Source organism: Callorhinus ursinus, unplaced genomic scaffold, assembly GCF_003265705.2.
Source record: "Callorhinus ursinus isolate GAN/ISIS: 27379988/994484 unplaced genomic scaffold, GSC_fseal_2.0 scaffold8, whole genome shotgun sequence".
NCBI lineage: Eukaryota > Metazoa > Chordata > Mammalia > Carnivora > Otariidae > Callorhinus > Callorhinus ursinus.
In genome coordinates this window covers 21055128-21072904 of record NW_027397070.1, presented here as the reverse complement: position 1 = coordinate 21072904, position 17777 = coordinate 21055128, and the positions used below count along the sequence as shown (strand labels likewise).

Sequence of the window (17777 nt, the reverse complement as noted above, 5' to 3'; positions counted from 1 at the left end):
GAGAGAGAGAGAGCATGAGAAGGGCGAGTGTCAGAGGGAGAAGCAAACTCCCTGCTGAGCAGGGAGCCTGATGCGGGACTCGATCCTGGGACTCCAGGATTATGACCTGAGCTGAAGGCAGTCACTTAACCAACTGAGCCACCCAGGCGCCCTATCCTTAGATTTCTATTAAGCCTCCATTTCCTTCTTAAAATTCTTTACATCTCTAAGAAGCAAATCTATTATGAACCAACCTCCGAATCCCCTTGCATTTATAATCTTGCCTCTTTTCCACTCTCAAAAAGTATTTGTTTTGTATCTCTACTATAACACTCCTACAATGGCTGAAATACATAATCATCATTGGTCCTCCTCCTTCCCTTGGTCATATGGATAAAATACCTCTGCTCCTAGCAAAGGTCACACCCTGAACTCATGAACTGATCATTTCTCCCACCCATCTTCTCAAGAATGGTGGATCTTAAATTATCTTTACTCTCCACTTATCAGTTTCTCTCAGTGTCTTAAATCACTTCCAATAGCATTCAAACATGTAAATGTTTTTCTTCTTCTATATAATTTATAACATATATATGACAATTTAGCTTAAAAACAAAGGGTAATCAATCATAATCTATATTAAGGATCTAGATTTTGGGGGCACCTGGATGGCTCAGTCATTAAACGTCTGCCTTCGGCTCAAGTCATGATCCCAGGTTCCTGGGATCCAGCCCCACATCAGGCTCCCTGCTCGGCGGGAAGCCTGCTTCTCCCTCTCCCACTCCCCCTGCTTGTGCTCCCTCTCTCACTGTGTCTCTTTCTGTCAAATAAATAAATAAAATCTTTACAAAATTTTTTTTTAAAAAATTAAAAAAAAAAAGGATCTGGATTTTGTTTCAAGGACAAAGCCAATGAAGTTGTATAAGCTTCTTATCTCTACTTCTGTAACCTCTCTTTCCTCTTCAATTTGGTTTCATCATTCTCTAAAATTTGCCAAGGTCACAATCTTCTTGTTCATTAAGTCCAATTAAACATTTCCTAATTCATTTTCCTGATCTATTCTTTACAGCATCCAACAGTACTGATGACTTTGTACTTGAAAGGTTCTCTTTTCTTGCCTTTTCTGACATATCACATTCACCTAGCTTTCCTCCTACCATTCTGAAGAATTTTTTTTTCTTCACAACAGTCCTTTAAGAATTGGTAGCACCCAAGATTTTGTCCTCAACTCTCTCCTTTTCTCAACTGACACTCTCCTTAGGCTGATAATGTTCTTCCATTTGATATATTTCCTTCACTTGGCTTCCAAGTCACACCATCTCCTCTTTCTACCTCACAATCACTCTTCCTCCTGAGCACTAGTCTCCTCAGGCACTTGACCTTTCTTTCAAGGTCATCTACCCTCTCTATCTCCATTAACTCCCAATCTCACACGGTTTTAAATACAAATACTAATTATATACCAACTCCCAAATTCTATCTCCAGCTTTTTTCCAAACTCCAGATCCATATATCTAACTGCTACTTTTACCATCTACACATACACAGCCATTTCAAATTACAAAATGTCCCTAAGTGAACTTCTGATCTTTCCCCCAAAACCTGCTCTATCCATTGCCTTCCCCATATCTGCTGATAGAAAATCCCTCCTTTCAGTTGCTCAGGCCAAAAATCTTGGGACTCATCCTTAACTCTTCTTTCTCTCACATCCAACCACTTTGTTATGGAACCTTTCATATATATTCAGCACTCCACTTCTTACAATCCTCATTCAACCACTCATTTCTCATCTAAAATACTATTACAGTCTTCTATAACCTTCTATAGATAACCGGCTTCTTCCCTTTTGCTGCACCCGACCCCTACCCCCCTGTCCCCAGTCCATTCTCAGCATAGCAGATAGTATTCTTTCTAAAACATAAATAAGACCATGTCACTCCACTGCTCTATCTCAGATTGTAAAAGTCAATGGCCTTGAAATGGCTCACTGTCCCCCTCCTACCATTTATCTTTTGACCTCATCTTCTCCTACTCTTGTCCTCACTCACCCACAGCCACACTGACATCTTCTTTTCTCTAAAACAGACCACATTCTCCAGGCTTACTTAGAGCCTTTGAATGGCTGTTTCCTCTACCCAGAGTGATCTCCCAGATGCCTTCCTTACCTTCTCCTTTGTTGATATCTCACCTTCTCGGGGTGTCTGACTCTTGATTTTGGCTCAGGTCATGATCTCAGAGTCCTCAGATTGAGCCTGGTGTGGGCTCTGTGCTCAGCGGAGAGTCTCCTTGAGATTCTCTCCCTCTCCCTCCCAACACCCACTCCCAAACCCACCCCCTCTCTCTTTCTCTCAAATAAATAAATCTTAAAGGGAAGGAAGGAAGGAAAGAAGGAAGGGGGGGAGGGAGGGAGGAAGAAATACTGGTCACCTTCTCAGTAAGACCTACCTGGGCAATCCTATTTAAAATTGTAACTTGCTCCCATCCCTGGCATACATGATCCCTTTTACCATATTTGATCCCCTTTACCGTCCTCTATTTTTTCTTTTATCCATATTATACTATAACATAGTAAATTTACTCATTTAGTATACCCTAACATAAGAATTAACCATCCCCTTCTTTTTATTCACAGTACTACTGCTGTAGTTTAAGTAATCATTATCTCCCCACTAGACCAGTATTTTTCAAACTGCAGACTGCTTCAGACCAGCTTTTTCTCTTTTTGCAAATGAAAACCAAAATGGAAAAAAATTTTATCAGAGTGCTTCACACATAGCAAAGGTATATTCTTTTGTGACATTTGCTGTGATTATACACACACACACAAAATTCAATTATTGCATACTGAGTTGCATGACACACTGAAGACACTTATTTGTGAAAGAATGAATGAATGAAAGCATGTCATCATATACTGCTATGATTTCAATTACTAGCTATTTGTGATAATCCTGAGACACCATTTATTGAACAAGTATTCTGCTGAATGCCACCTACCCATTTTTAAGAAGGGGAAAAACAAAACTAAGATTAAATAATTTGTCAAAAGTTATATGGTTAGTAAGGAAGAGACAGGATTTTAACCCATGCTAACACCAAAACTCTCCCCATTCTCTAAAAACTTCTGCAGCCAAGAAATTCTATTTTTGTTGAAGTTTGGTTTTGTTTTGTTTTCCAGTTCAGCTCCTTTCTACTTCAAAGCCTTAGTGTACCCAGTTTCTTTCATGTGGAATACTCTCCTACCCCTCTACCTCATCCCCACTTAGAACCCTCAATCTAGCTGAAGCCTACTCATTCCTCTGTGCGTGAAGTTTAAACATCACTTCCTAAAAAGTTTTCCCATACACTCCAAATTAGTTAGCTTCCCTCAATGATGCTTCCACACCATTCTGTCTTTTTCTCCATAGCACAAATCACATTTGTGGTACTTGTTCGATATCCTCTTTCCTACTAGATTACAAGTTTCTTGTGAGTAAGCACCAGATCTACCAATATATAGGGATAGAGTACACCGGGAGGACTAGTACTACACACTCAATTCACTGAATAATAAAAAAATAGCATCTGAGTCCTTAGTCCCCCCAGACTAAAAACTAATATTATTTTCATAGCCACATGAGAAGTGGTATAATAAAGTACTTGGGCTTTAGGGGCGCCTGGGTAGCTCAGATGGTTAAGCGTCTGCCTTTGGCTCAGGTCATGATCCCAGGGTCCTGGAATGGAGTCCCGCATCAGGCTCCCTGCTCATAGGGGAGCCTGCTTCTCCCTCTCCTTCTCCCTCTACTGTTCTCCCTGCTTGTGCTCTCTCACTCTCTCTGTCAAATAAATAAATAAAATTGTTTTAAAAAAAATAAAGTACTTGGGCTTTAGAGTCGGACAGAACTGAATTAAAGATCTGGCCCAGTTACTCATTAGGGAACACTGAGCAAGATACTTCACCTCTCTAAGCCTCATTCACAAAATAATCACAGATACCTTGCCATAAAGATTAACTATCCTCTTCACTCACACTGCTATTACTACAGTTTAAGTAATTATCATCTCCCCTTTCTTTTTTTAAGTTTATTTAAGCAATCTCCACACTCAAAATGGGGCTCTAACTCACAATCCAGAGATCAAGAGCTGCAGGCTTTACTGACTGAGCCAGCCAGGCGCCCCTATTTTATATCGCCTCTTGAGTAATGTTTTTCAAATTTCAGATTGCTTCAAATCAGCTCCTCATTTTTTTTAATGGAAAAATACAGAATTGAAAACAGTACATCAGAGTTCACGCACACATTGAGAGGACATTGTTGAAATACATACAGAATGCAACTGGTGTTTATTGGGATGCAATATTACATGTACAACCTATTATGGGTCGCAGCCAAAAAATTTGAGATGCTACAGATAAATTAATATTACTATAATATTAAATACAGAACAGAGACCATGGTTTTATTCACTACTGTATTCCCAGAACCTAAAACAGTGTCTAGTATATAACAGCACACTAAATCCCTGTTGAAAAAGTGAGTGACAAATCTGGCCCCAACTTAACTTTTCAAACATACTAATCCTACAGTATTCCTCCTCCTTGCTATTTACAGAGCCCAATATATTTTTCATGTCCGAACCTTGGCTTGCTCTATTCTCTTAGACTAACAAAACTTTCCTCCTTTTCTCAAATAATGCCTTTTTACTACATTTCACTTTCTTATAAAATCTTATTAGAGGCCCAAAGTCCACAAGCATGAAAGGAAACATGATAAATTATAATGTGACTATGCAGTACATTAAAAAATAGTTCTATATCATATATTCAAATTTTAGTTCAGTTATAGCATACATTAAACATTTCACTAACAATTTAGCATGCCATCTTAAAATCTAAAAGGTCTTTTGGAGGATCACTTAACCCATACTTAATTAAAAATGTGAAGTCTAATTTAATACCTCTCTCAACTCTCTATAGGCACTCAAAATCATACCATGTATTATTCTTTTCATAAACAGAGCAACACAAGAGTATCTAAAGTCATCACTAAGGACTAAAAAGTCAGTAATTTGAGTATTGCAAATCAACTAGCTTTGCAATCTACAAGTTACTCTGTCCCTCATCCACAGATAAGCCAATTTGAAGACAAGTTGTTAAGAGACCATCATAACCACTGGTTTTGGAACTGTTTTAGAGGCTAAGAAGAATGTTCACAGATTCACCTTTTTTAAATTCCACATATTAAACACTTAATATGTTCCAGAAACTTAACTTTACATACATATATTTACATAAATAAATGTAAGTCCTCCAAGTCTTTGGGGGAAAAAAAAAATCACCATTTGACTGGAACTACTACTTTCTTTCTCCTTTTGACTATTTTTCACACACACAGACACACACACACAAAATCCTATGTTTCATGCAGATTAGTTATTAACATACCACAAAAGGTTCTGTTCTTTCTCCTTATTTATTTTTTAAGATTTTTAAATAATCTCTACACCAGATGTGGGGCTTGAACTCATAACCCTGAGATCAAAAGTCACGTGCTCTATTGACTGAGGTGGTCAGGTGCCCGTTCTTTCTCTTTTAAGACGTGCGTGTACACACACCTTTTATCATTTGATTTGTAAAATTATTTTTCTTACTCAACTATAGGTACGCAAGCAAAAATATTACCAAATACTCTGACACTACAAAAATTCTGTTTTTCAATTCTCACTTCAAATATCTCATACTACCTAATTAGGCATCTTTGGTTCAACCCCTAATTATTCCAGAGTTCACAATCTAGGAACTAGAGTTCTTAAGCACAACTCCTTTCGTTCACTTTATCCCTACCAGAAGCTGAACAGTGGAAAGTTCCAACTTGTGCAACCCTAGAATGAGGTTATAAATGGGAGGGGGGAGGGGGGTACCTGACAGTTGTTTTTTTCAACCCACTTAAGATCCCAGAGAGACCAAAACACTTAAGTTCCAACATGAACTCCATACTTCCCTGTATAAAATGTGTTTTCTTAAGCTTCAACCTTTCCAGCTGTAAAAAAAAGTTTGAAGTATTTCTGAACAGACTGGATCAGTTGCCAAATAACCTCAAGTCCTTAAAGAGAAGGCAACATGAACATAAAACTAAAAACAATTTAATCGGCATAAAATAATATAGTATTGTAATATCATCAATAACACAGTAAGAGCAGTACGACTTTAATTAAAGATGTGATTTCAGAGCGAGAAAAACACCAGGGCTGGTTTCTGATTACAAAAGGTAAATACGGTTTTTAAATAGGTGTCTTTAAAAGATCCTACTAGGATCTTTAATGTCTGATTTTTCTGATTACGCTATGCTGCCAAAAGCTCTGACTGACCTTTGGGGTGCTGTGACTCAGGGTCCCAACAGTGTGGCTTGTGTAGTCGAAACGCGGAACGCGAACTACATGGCGCCTACAAGCTTTCAACAGTATTTGAATTCTCTCAATCCTCTGACGGCTACTACTGAGCCCCTTCCACTTCCAGTCGTCCCAGCACACTGGTTTCCAGCTCTTGGAGAACCTAGGGCTTCAGACTTAACCCCCAAAACGCTTCCTAAGTCAACGTGGAGGCCCGCATTTCCCCGCCCTTCTTCATAAGACGGACTCCTCAGAGAAACGTTTGGTCTAACTAAGAAAAGAAACCTCTACCTGCTCCACCCAACAGGTAGGAAGGAGAAAGGAATGGACAGGTGGGAGCCCAGGCCAGGCCAGGCCAGGCCTCAAACAGGGCGGCTGAGGGAGGCCGCAACCCCAGTGCGGCCTGAAACAAGGCAGGCCCCTTCCTGCCCCGCCAATCACCCCCCCGCACCCCGCCCAGCCAATTCCAAGACGCCCGCCTCAGCTGACCTGACGACGGACGCCACTCAATGCCATGAGCCGCAGTCTGGGCCAACCGAGCCGAAGATGGCACTTCCACCGTCTCCGTCCCACAGACTCCGCAGCAGCCGCCACCAGCACCAGGGCCGCCTCGTCGAGAGCACCGCGCGCATGCGTCGGTGCCCCGGAGGCGAAGGAGTCACGTGGTAACGCTGCGCGCAGGCCTCGCTCTCCGCGGAATCCTGGGGCTGGGGCGGGGGGGGGGGGGAGGGGCAGTTGGCCCAGCCCCTTCCCTGCCCGGTCTCCGTCCCGCGGCCGCCACTGAAGACCTGACAGCTCTTCCTGCTGTTTTCTCCCCGCTGTGGGGACTTTCTAAGCCAAAAGACAGTGTTTAGGGCCTTTTACATTCTTGATCTTAAACACAGCGCCCCACCCCTCTAAAGGAAAATAATTTTGGGGGCAAATCTAAGGTTTTCCCAAGAATTGCCCAGCTTTTACCCCTTTACCTACTAAACATGAACAGAAATTCAGCCTTAAATCTCTACTTCAGGATGATATAGACTCTGGGTCCTCTCAGGTTTCCTCAAGAGGAAACAACAACAACAAAAAGAAACTAGTGGAAACAAGTTAGGGGCTTGGGGAATTGATCATGAAAGGGTTATATGAAATGATAAATGAAGGCTGCTTACATTGACAGTATTAGCAGTCCTTTTCAGTTACATTCCCATCCTCACTTTAAAAAAAAAATTGTTTTTTTTCTCGAATCTGGCCTCTCTCCTATTTCTGCTACAAGGTTCGTGAGTTCAACCCACCACTTGCCATGCAATCTGTTGAAGGTTCAGTAGTATCACAACTGGGTTGCGAGTTCCTCCTTTGGAATCTGATTCCAAATATATATATATATATTTAAAGATTTTATTTATTTGACAGGGAGAGACATAGTGAGATGGGGAACACAAGTAGGGGGAGTGGGAGAGGGAGAAGCAGGCTTCCCGCAGAGCAGGGAGCCCAATGCGGGTCTGGATCGCAGGACCCTGGGATCATGACCTGAGCCGAAGGCAGACGCTTAAGGACTGAGCCACCCTGGCGCCCGATTCCAAAAATATTTCTCTGCGAGATGATGTTTCCTATCCACAATGCTGTTAATCATAAATCCCCTCAATAGCACCTTTGCTTTCAAATATCAAAATCAGGGGCGCTTGGCTAGCTCAGTCAGAGGAGCCTGCTACTCTTTAACTCAGGGTAGTGAGTTTGAGCCCCAATTTGGATGTAGAGATTACTTAAATGAATAAATAAACCCTTAAAAAATCAATCTTCTTACTAACTGCATTTCACTTTCATCAAACTGCATGTAGTTGCAGCTTTCCCTTTCCATTGCTTCTACTATTGAAGCTAACTTTTGGATTCTCAGGGCAGCTATGCTTTTTACTGGTTTAATCAGCAACTTTTAGATGTTTACTATGGGAAGGAAAGTTAAGGGAGTAATCTCTTAGGAAGTGACTCTAATCTCCATGCTGCCTTCACTCCTTTTCTGGTTCTTCCAATCTTTCCTAAACTTACTTCAAATTCTTCATCAGTAAGTAAGATTAGCTCAGAAATCCCATCCCCCTCCTATAGCCATTTTATAAAAATCTATCTACTTCATCTTTATTCACTGTAGATTGTTTCCCTTTAGTTTTCTACATCTTACCTTTCCAGGGAGTGCTCTTGCTCCCACTCTCCTGCTTGAAAATCTCCACTAGTTTTCCTCCATAAATCTCTTGCCATTATGGCATCTGATTTTTGGAGAACCCAGACTAACATTAAAAACTAACCAACATAAATGTGAAATTTAATGCAATGTGTTTTCTCCTAATTGATTCCATTACTTTCCATATGTCAGTGACTTATGCAGTGGACATTTTTTATTTTTTTAGCATATGAAACCACTCCCTCTGAGACACCCCCACTTTCTGAAGTAGAGAGCCTACATCCCACTGTAGAAGCTGAACCTACCTGATACTTACTTGCTTAGTCTCCCTCCACCACCACCATCACCACACACACACACACACACTCTCTTAGAAATATGAACACAGGGCTCGTAGGGCCAACATCCAGTGTGGCAGTGTGTGGTATCAGTGGGGTGATGTGGTGGCTCTCTTCTATAATACTAGCAGGCTAGTGGACTAGCTCTGCAACGCAAGATGGACATTCTTATTAGCTAGTTAGCCTCCCAGGCTCATAAAACTGGGACACCAGATCCTTTTTATAAACCTTCCTTCTGTTTAAATTAGTCATATATAGTTAGTTAGTTGTATTTGATGGTAATTAAGAATTGTGAAACAAGTTCCAAGAACAGTTGCAGATAACAGACCGTCAGGGAAATAGAAACAAGTTGGATTAGTCCTAACCAGGGCTGAGAAAACAGTAAAAATCCAGCTGGTACCAACAGAAGTCCTTCTGGGGTTTATGGAACACAGTGCATATAGCACACATACGGTAAAAAATGATTGACGGTAGTCATGTAGAATGATTTGACCATGGAAGGCAAAGGTTCAGGCAGAAGTGTGGGGTGGAATTTTTATTTATACTAACACTGGACAGCTTAAAAGAGAATGACATAAGATCAGATTTCTAAATTCTTGAAGTAGGAACCAAAAATTAAGGACTTCCTCTGATAGTAACAGAAGAATTTATTCTTTGCAGCCATGGGGCTGAAAGAGCCAAACACACTCAAAGTTGGGGCCCATGTTGCTAAATTACAATGTCAGTTGATTCCATAGTCTTGTCAGAAATCTTCTATGAAGATTAAGGCATTGTTCAGGAAAGAGCAGAACCAAAGAAGTGAAATGGGCATGTGGTAGAATTCAAATAACTTGAATACCCTTAACTCATTACCTTTCCCTGAGCTCCATTCATCAAACAAAAGCAGCCCCCACTAAACTGAACTGAAAAGACTGTTTCTGCCTTAATGGAAATCTATATAGATCTCTCCTAATCTGTGGAGGCTTCACCTTGCATGAAGAGGCCAATTTTTCTTATTCCCCATTCCCAACACTTATCATTTTTTCTAAACTTATAACAGAATCGGATTTCAGCATATTCTGGAAGCCAATTATGTCAAACTTGTATAGCAAGACTTATATAGCGAAACAGTTGAAACTTTACAAATTTATGTTGACAAAAATATGGAGAATACATGAGAAAATTCATTGAGTGCTAGACTGAGAAGGAAATGATTTTAGATTAAAGAGTATATATGTAATATACATAACATATATATTTGTAATATTACATATTAACATATACATATAAATATGTATAAATTCAATATGCTAGCTTAAACAGTCAAGAATGGTTCGAACAGTTTGTTCTGTAGGAGTGTTGGCACGAACTATTCATGAATAACTTTCCACTCACCTTAACTATGTATCCTGAGTGCCAGGTACACTCCTTTCGCCAAGATTTAAGAAACACACAGGTGAAGGGACAGTCAGCATCTTTGGAAAGTACTACAATCTCCAACTTATAATGGTTCAACTTAACAATTTTCAACTTCAAAGTGGTGCAAGAGTGATTAAGCACACAGCCACTCAATCACAAGGGTAAACAACCAATACACTTAAAACCATTCTGTACCCATACAACCATTCTGTTTTTCACTTTCAGTACGGTATTCAATAAATTTCATGAGATATTTAACACTTTATTATAAAATAGGCTTTGTGTTAGATGATTTGCCCAATTATAGGCTGATGTGAGTGTTCGGGGCATGTTTAAGTTAGACTCGGCTAAGCTATGATGTTTGGTAGGTTAGGTGTATTAAATGCATTGTTTTTCTTTCTTTTTTTACAATTTTAGTCATTTATTTGACAGAGAGAGAGAGAGTGCACAAGCAGGGGGAGCTGCAGGCAGAGAGAGAGGGAGAAGCAGGCTCCCTGCTCAGGGGCTCAATCCCAGGACCCCAGGATCAGGACTCAAGCTGGGAAGGCAGACGCTTAACAGACTGAGCCACCTAGGCGTCCCTCCTTAGTTCTTTCAATCAGTGATCAGTTTCCAATTCTTTGCTGACTTCTGGGTTGATAACAATTCTTGATAACAGAGTGCTAGACTTCTGAGCGCTCAATATCAGTACTAGAGGAAATCTTTAAGGCTTGGGACTCTGTTACATAATGAGTATTTTTTTATAATAAAAGCACAGAGATTATGTAAAATCCTCACAATAGTAGTGATTATATTTACTGTACTTTTTTTTAAAGATTTTATTTATTCGAGAGCAAGAGAGCACGAGAGCAGGGGGGAGGGGCAGAGGGAGAGGGAGAAGCAGACTCCCCACTCAGCAGGGAGCCTGATACAGGGCTCAATCCCAGTACCCTGAGTTCATGACCCCAGGCAAAGGCAGACACTTAACCAACTGAGCCACCCAAGTGCTCCTTTACTGTACTTTTTGAAAGCAAAATTCATAGTATATACATTAAAAAAAGGATAATTAAGCTTATACATAAAGTAATGGTCTTCTGCCTTCGAAATTTAAAATTTAAAATTTACCTTCCATATATTCAACAATCAACGCAAATTTAGTAGGCACATTTGCAATGACACAAGGACAATGGTCAAAATGAATAAAACTTGGAATCTGTAACTATTGTTTCAATGGTGCATATCATTAAGGGTTAAAGCAAAATTTAATGATGATTTCAGATTTACAACTGAGGTCAAAAGAGTCTAAACCAGGTGCTGACAAACTATATGCAAGAGGTCTGTTTTTGTTTGACCTGAGCTAAGAATGTATTATACATTTTTAAAGGGTTATGAAAACACAAAAACAAACAAACAAAAAGAATATGCCACAATCTGTAGCTTACAAAGACAAAAATATTACTTTTTGGTCTTTTACTTCAGACCTAAACTATAGAAACATAATAAAATACACTTAGAAGAAAAGATAAAGCATTTAAAAAGCATGTATGTAACTATGAATATATGTTACAGTACCTACAAACAAAAAAAGTAACCAAGTCTTTACTTTCTATTCAGCTTAGCTTCAAATTGCTGTAAAACCCCTTTTATTCCTCAGCAGTCATGGAGTAATACAAAGAATCGCAATTTAAAATGAAGCCAAATACATCAGAAAACCATTCAGTGACATAAGAAATGAAAAAGAATGAGGATAGTTCACAACTGTAATAAAGTGATCATTGAGTAAACTACGACACAGAACCATGGATTTTTAGAACAAGATAGAACCTTAAAAATCACCTAATCTAGCCCTCACATTTTAGAGATTGGAACACTGAGACCTAGACCTGGCAAGTGACTTGCCCAAGGTCACATGGCTAATTTCCTCTGAAGCTAGCCCAGGTCTATTGTTAGGTCAATAGAGATAGGTCATTATAATACCAAGTATACCAAGTGAAAGTGATAGGTCAATATTATAATATATATATATTTTTTATTTTAACATATTTGGAAGGTGGAAAAATAGGACACCTCTCACACATCTACAGAAATAAATCCTTTTATTTTTATAACATTCCTTTTCTTTTTATGATGCATACAGTACTTATAGCCCAAGAATTCTGAGAAAAGCTATAGAAGACCTGGCACTATTTTTGAGAATTACACAATTGGGCAGCAAAATAACACCTTTATAAATGTTGGGACATATAGTAATAAAATTTAGTGTTTGCACACAAAAATAGGTAAGTTACATTCAACACGTTTTCTTTAATGTGCATTTAAAATGTTTAAGCGTTAAACTTTGGTCATCATGCTTCATTATAACTTGTTAAATTCCACAATGATGTAGATGATTTAACCCAAATGGTAAGCAAATATATCACATTAACACAATAGTAAAAGCAAGCTAATACTGCACAATCATATTAGCAGACTGATTTCAGAAATACATGTTTTTCACAAATAGCACACAAAAGTTAGTGATAACATAGTTCAATGACTTTTCTTTCATTTCATAAAATAAGGCTGAGTAATGAGACATAGCAGAACATGATTACATAATAAAAAGTATATTTTTAATTACAAATCTAATTGTACATATAGGGCAATGAATTGTGGTTTCTTATGGAATGGTGCAAATGAGCAGGACGTTCCTCAAAAATAATATAATTGGATTCATTCCTTGTACCTCAGATTTCATGAATATTAGGTTATATTAATTATTTTAGCTTTTTGTGTGATGGGTACAAGTGGTAGGGTTGATAAAGGGCAGATCTGTATTCATTGGCTGCAAACACAAATAGCCATTGACTTAATTCACCAGATGAGAAGTGCAGGCACTGAAAATGTAACTTTAAAAATGTTCCATTTGTCATCATGTAAACAATTTTCTTCATCATACTATATTTCATCAAAGATTCATAATTCATTTCATATTGTCATATCGAGCAATTCTTCTAAACTCTTTTTGATATGTGGTGGTTGGGATGCAGCCTGATTTAACAGATTCTGACCCATTTGTGCAAAAAGTGCTTTTGATAATTTAGCTGTGGCTGTTCGTATATTTCCTCCAGCTCCAGGCAAAGAGCCACTATTTGTCATGTTCCCTAAGAGATGCCATAAAACAACCAACACTTTCTGTTCTGTGGCATGGGGCTTCCTTTGATAAAGTTCCATAACAATATCTGAAACATAAAAATATAGTAAATAGTGAAGTTTTCAAAAAAATAAATTCGTTTGGTTAATTAAAAAGCATACAAAATATACTAAGCTTCTTCCTGATGCCATTTGTCATAAAATGTCAGGCATTCTAAAGAAAAGTAGGGTCAGAAACTTTCTTCCCAAAGAAGGAATCTTTAAGTATTAGAATTCTATATATGACAACTTAGTTCAGGCAAAAGTAGTAAACACAGGAATTAAACCCAAAATTCATCTTGATGTTTTCCAAATGTAGTTAAATAAAAACATATATTTTTAACTCACTGACCTTTTATCAAACACATCATTTGAAATGGTTTTCCAAGTGCACCAAATTTACTTTAATGTCTTTTTATTTTTTCTATATTATTTCTACTGACAGGAAGACTAAATACTTACTAGGGAAAAAAAAGGATCAGATTCTTAAAAAAAATTTGGGGGATTAAAAGTCTTAAAAGGTTCTCATATGGATGATTATGCAATTTATTTCTACATTGTGGGTAATGATATTGAATTTGGTAGTTATCCTAAAATAAATTGAAATGCCTATCAGTTTATCCTTAGTTAATAAAATATTTCTTTAGAAAAAGCAATTAAAAAATACTTACCAGCAAGCTTTTCAGTCATATCCTGTTTTGCTTTTCCATTTAAAAACTGAGCTTTTGTGCAAAATGGCTGTAGAAGTAAGTAATTGTCTAAACAAGAATAATACAGACATATAAAGAATTATGAGATCTTATTTTTCCATTACATAGAATTGAAAGGAAAATATATTCATGCAAATGAATGCAAATGTTAAAAAATTTTTAAATCTATGCAAGCACTACTTAACATTATTTATAAAACCTTAATAGAATAATATTCTTATAGCAAATAAGACATAAAAATATTTCTGAGTATTAAAAGAGCTATCATATGGTATAAAAAAGCAAAAGAATTGCCCATCTCCCAGGCATCTTATTCCAAAAAATAGAATATAGGTTTATCAAAAACAAACAAAAACAGAAAAAAAAATTGTTTTGCAGGTAGTTTTTATCTTTACTGATTTTTTCAAAGTCTTAATTTTGTAATATAGATTCACAGGATGTTGCGAAGGTCCTGTGACCTTTCACCAAAGGTTGTATCTTACATAATTATAGTACACATCAAAATAAGGAATCTGACATTTACACAATCCATGTGCATAGTTCTAATCTGCACCATTCACATATTTGTTGATTTTTGGAGTTTTTTTTATAAGCTCTACACCCAATGTAGGGCTTGAACTCATGATTCCGAGATCAAGTCACGTGCTCTAACAAGCCAAAAGGTGCCCCTACCTGTGTATCTATCATTTTATCACATGTGTAGATTTGTGTAATGATCACTGCAATTAACATACAGAACTATTCTATCACCACAAAGATCTCCCTAGTCACATCCAGCCCCTCCTCCCTAGCTGCCCCTAAACCCTGATAACCGCTAACCTGTTTTCCATCTCCATCCATAAATTTTATCATTTTGAGAGGGTTATATAAACAGAATCCTACAGCATGTGACCTTTTGGGACTGTCTTTTTTCACTCAGCATAATACCCTTTAGATTCATCCAAATTGTTGTGTGTATCCATAATACCACATTTTTTAAAAAATTTTATTTATTTATTTTACAGAGAGAAAGACAGTGAGAGAGGGAACACAAGCAGGGGAAGTGGGAGAGGGAGAAACAGGCTTCCTGCTGAGCAGGGAGCCTGATGCAGGGCTCAGTCCCAGGACCCTGGGATCATGACCTGAGCCGAAGGCAGATGCTTAATGACTGAGTCACCCAAGCGCCCCCATAATACAACTTTATTACTAAGTAGTATTCTACGGTATGGATGTATCACAAATTTTTTCACTATTAACCCACTGAATTACATTTAGGTTGTCTGCAATTTTTGGCTATTGCAAATAAAGCAGCTATGAACAATAGTGTACAGGTTTTTGGATGGAAGTGAGTTTTCATTTCTCTGGAATAAATGCCTATGGATGCAACTGATGGGTTATATGATAAGTGCAGTTTAGTTTTTCTAAGAAATTGCCAAACTATTTTCTACAGTGCCTACACCATTTTATTTACATCCTCACCAGCAATGTAGCACAGTTTCAGTTTCTCTGAAATCTTGTTAGCGTTTGGTGTTGTCACTCTAATCTTAGCTGTCCTAATACTTGCTATATATAACCTGAATGTCTGTGTCCTCCAAAATTCGTATGTTGAAACCCAGTCCCCATTGTTATGGCATTTGGAGGTGAGGCCTTTGGGAGGTGATTAGGTCATGAAGATGGAGCCCTTATGAATGAATGGGATTAGTACTCTCTTATAAAAGATGCCCTAGAAAGCTCCTATCATGTGATGACACAAACAGAAGATAGGGTCATCTAGGAACCAGAAAGTGGACCCTCACCAGACACCAAATCTGTTGGCACCTCGAACTTGAACTTTCCAGGCTCCAAAACTGTGAAAAATAAAAGTTTGTTTTCACGCCATCAAGTCTGTAGTAGTTCGTTGTAGCAGCCCTAACAGACTAACATATTTGTGTAGTGATCATGGTCTTAACTTGAATTTTACATTTCCCTAATGACTAGGGATATTGAACAGCTTTTCACTTGTTTATCTGCCATCCATATATTCTCTTCAGTGAAATGTTTCTTCATATCCTTTGTCCATTTTCTAGTTGATTGTTTATTTTAATGTTCAGTTTTGAGAGTTCTTTATATACTCTCAATTCTTCCTCATATATGTGGTTTGCAAATACTCTCTCCCAATCTGTAGTATTTCTCTTTATGTATTTAATAGGGTCTTTTGCAGAGCAAATGTTTTTAATTTTGATGAAGACTCATTTATCAGCTTTTATGGATCATGCTTTTAGTGTCATGCTAACAACTCTTCACCAAGCCCTCAGGTCCTAAGGATTTCTACCTATGTTATCCTTAAAAGTTTTACAGTGAAGTTTTACATTTAAACCTATGATCCATCTTAACTTAATTTTGCATCAGATGTGAGACTGAGGTGGAAAAAAGGAACTGAGAAGTCAAAAATAAAGGAAGATAAAGTCAATTTAATGGGACATATTTAATCTCTAGAAATAATTTAAAATATTACTGAGACTATCACAACGTTAAATGACAAATATTGACTATGATTTCAACATTATAAAAAAAACAATGTGTAGAATCAGAAAGTACAAAAGTAAAGTCAAAGTAATTTGAGTGCCAAAGTAAAGATTTCTTACCTACATGCTGACTCAGTGCCTGAACAACATTTGTGGCGGCAGCATAGATGCCTGGATTCTTTGAATTCAGATTGTTATCTACTATTGCTGGAATTAGCATGTTGATTATAGGAGATAAGTTGTCTCTAAGCAAAGGAATCATTTTGTGCATTGTTTCTAGAGCCACCAGATTTACTTTACTATTGGAATCATGAAGTCGAGATTTAAAAGCATCAAAAATCTGAAAGTAAATTGGTAAATTATTTAAATTATTGGTAAATTATTTTAAGTGAAATAATGTTTATAGCTATTTAAATTCTTTTTGGCATTCTATAGTATTTATCCTATTAATATACTGTTTAAAAACATACACACAACATCTTACTTAACCTGAACTTAGACAGGAGTTTTATATAAATTTGGATGTTAAATCTAAGTCTCAAATCTTCTTATAGCAAAAAAACAAGTCTTCAAAGATCACCCAAAAAGACATACTAATAAATTAAGGTTGAGAAATTTAGCTTGGTAGGAAGATGACTGGCTTACTGTAAATGGGATAAAAATGCTATTTTTTGGAAGGTACAATTTAGCTTAGCTAACTCTAAGAACTCAAGAAAAGTTTCTATTTTTATCACTATTCCTAACAGAATTAGACATGTAAATTTTACTGTAGAGATCTGATTTAGTTTCAGTTTAAGTGTCTTATGAGAATTTTATATGAAAGTTCAGTTAAATTTTTATTATTACCTCTTAACCTGATTACTTTAACAATTATTCCTTACTCTTCAGAATTCTTAACTTTCATAAGCTTAAGATACATTAAGGGAATGATAAGCAAATCTTTAGTCACATCAGGTGAGTGAAGAGCTATTCTGTGAGGCTAATATATATATATATATATAACTCATAAAAACTATGAAAGTTAATATATATACATAAAATTTTTCATGGTAAGAACAGTCTTCCCAAGAGATTTATTTTTACTCAAAATTAAGAGACAGCACTATTGGAATTAAGAGTAGTTATGGTATGTTGGCCAAGTTTAATGTACATAAATATAAATTTTAAATGGAATTTAGTTAATAAATTACTAATGGAATTAACT

At 37.3% G+C, this 17777-nt stretch overlaps 2 protein-coding genes across 4 annotated transcripts in view; both read right to left on the bottom strand.

The window, feature by feature from the left end:
* The window catches only part of PRPF39 (pre-mRNA processing factor 39), a 37481-nt gene extending 30497 nt beyond the window's left edge, over positions 1-6984 (bottom strand). The window contains exon 1 of the mRNA XM_025870126.2: positions 6835-6984. The gene's annotated coding sequence lies outside the window, so the exon portion shown is untranslated. The remainder of the gene's footprint in view (positions 1-6834) is intronic.
* A 5308-nt stretch (positions 6985-12292) lies between these two features.
* Positions 12293-17777, bottom strand: part of TOGARAM1 (TOG array regulator of axonemal microtubules 1) — a 78283-nt gene continuing 72798 nt past the window's right edge. For all 3 annotated transcript variants that reach the window (XM_025870123.2, XM_025870125.2, XM_025870124.2), the window contains 3 exons: positions 16694-16913; positions 14052-14138; positions 12293-13430 (listed from right to left, as the gene is read on the bottom strand). In XM_025870123.2, coding sequence (XP_025725908.1) covers positions 13177-13430; positions 14052-14138; positions 16694-16913 — 561 coding nt within the window. In that variant the 3' untranslated portion in view covers positions 12293-13176. The remainder of the gene's footprint in view (positions 13431-14051; positions 14139-16693; positions 16914-17777) is intronic.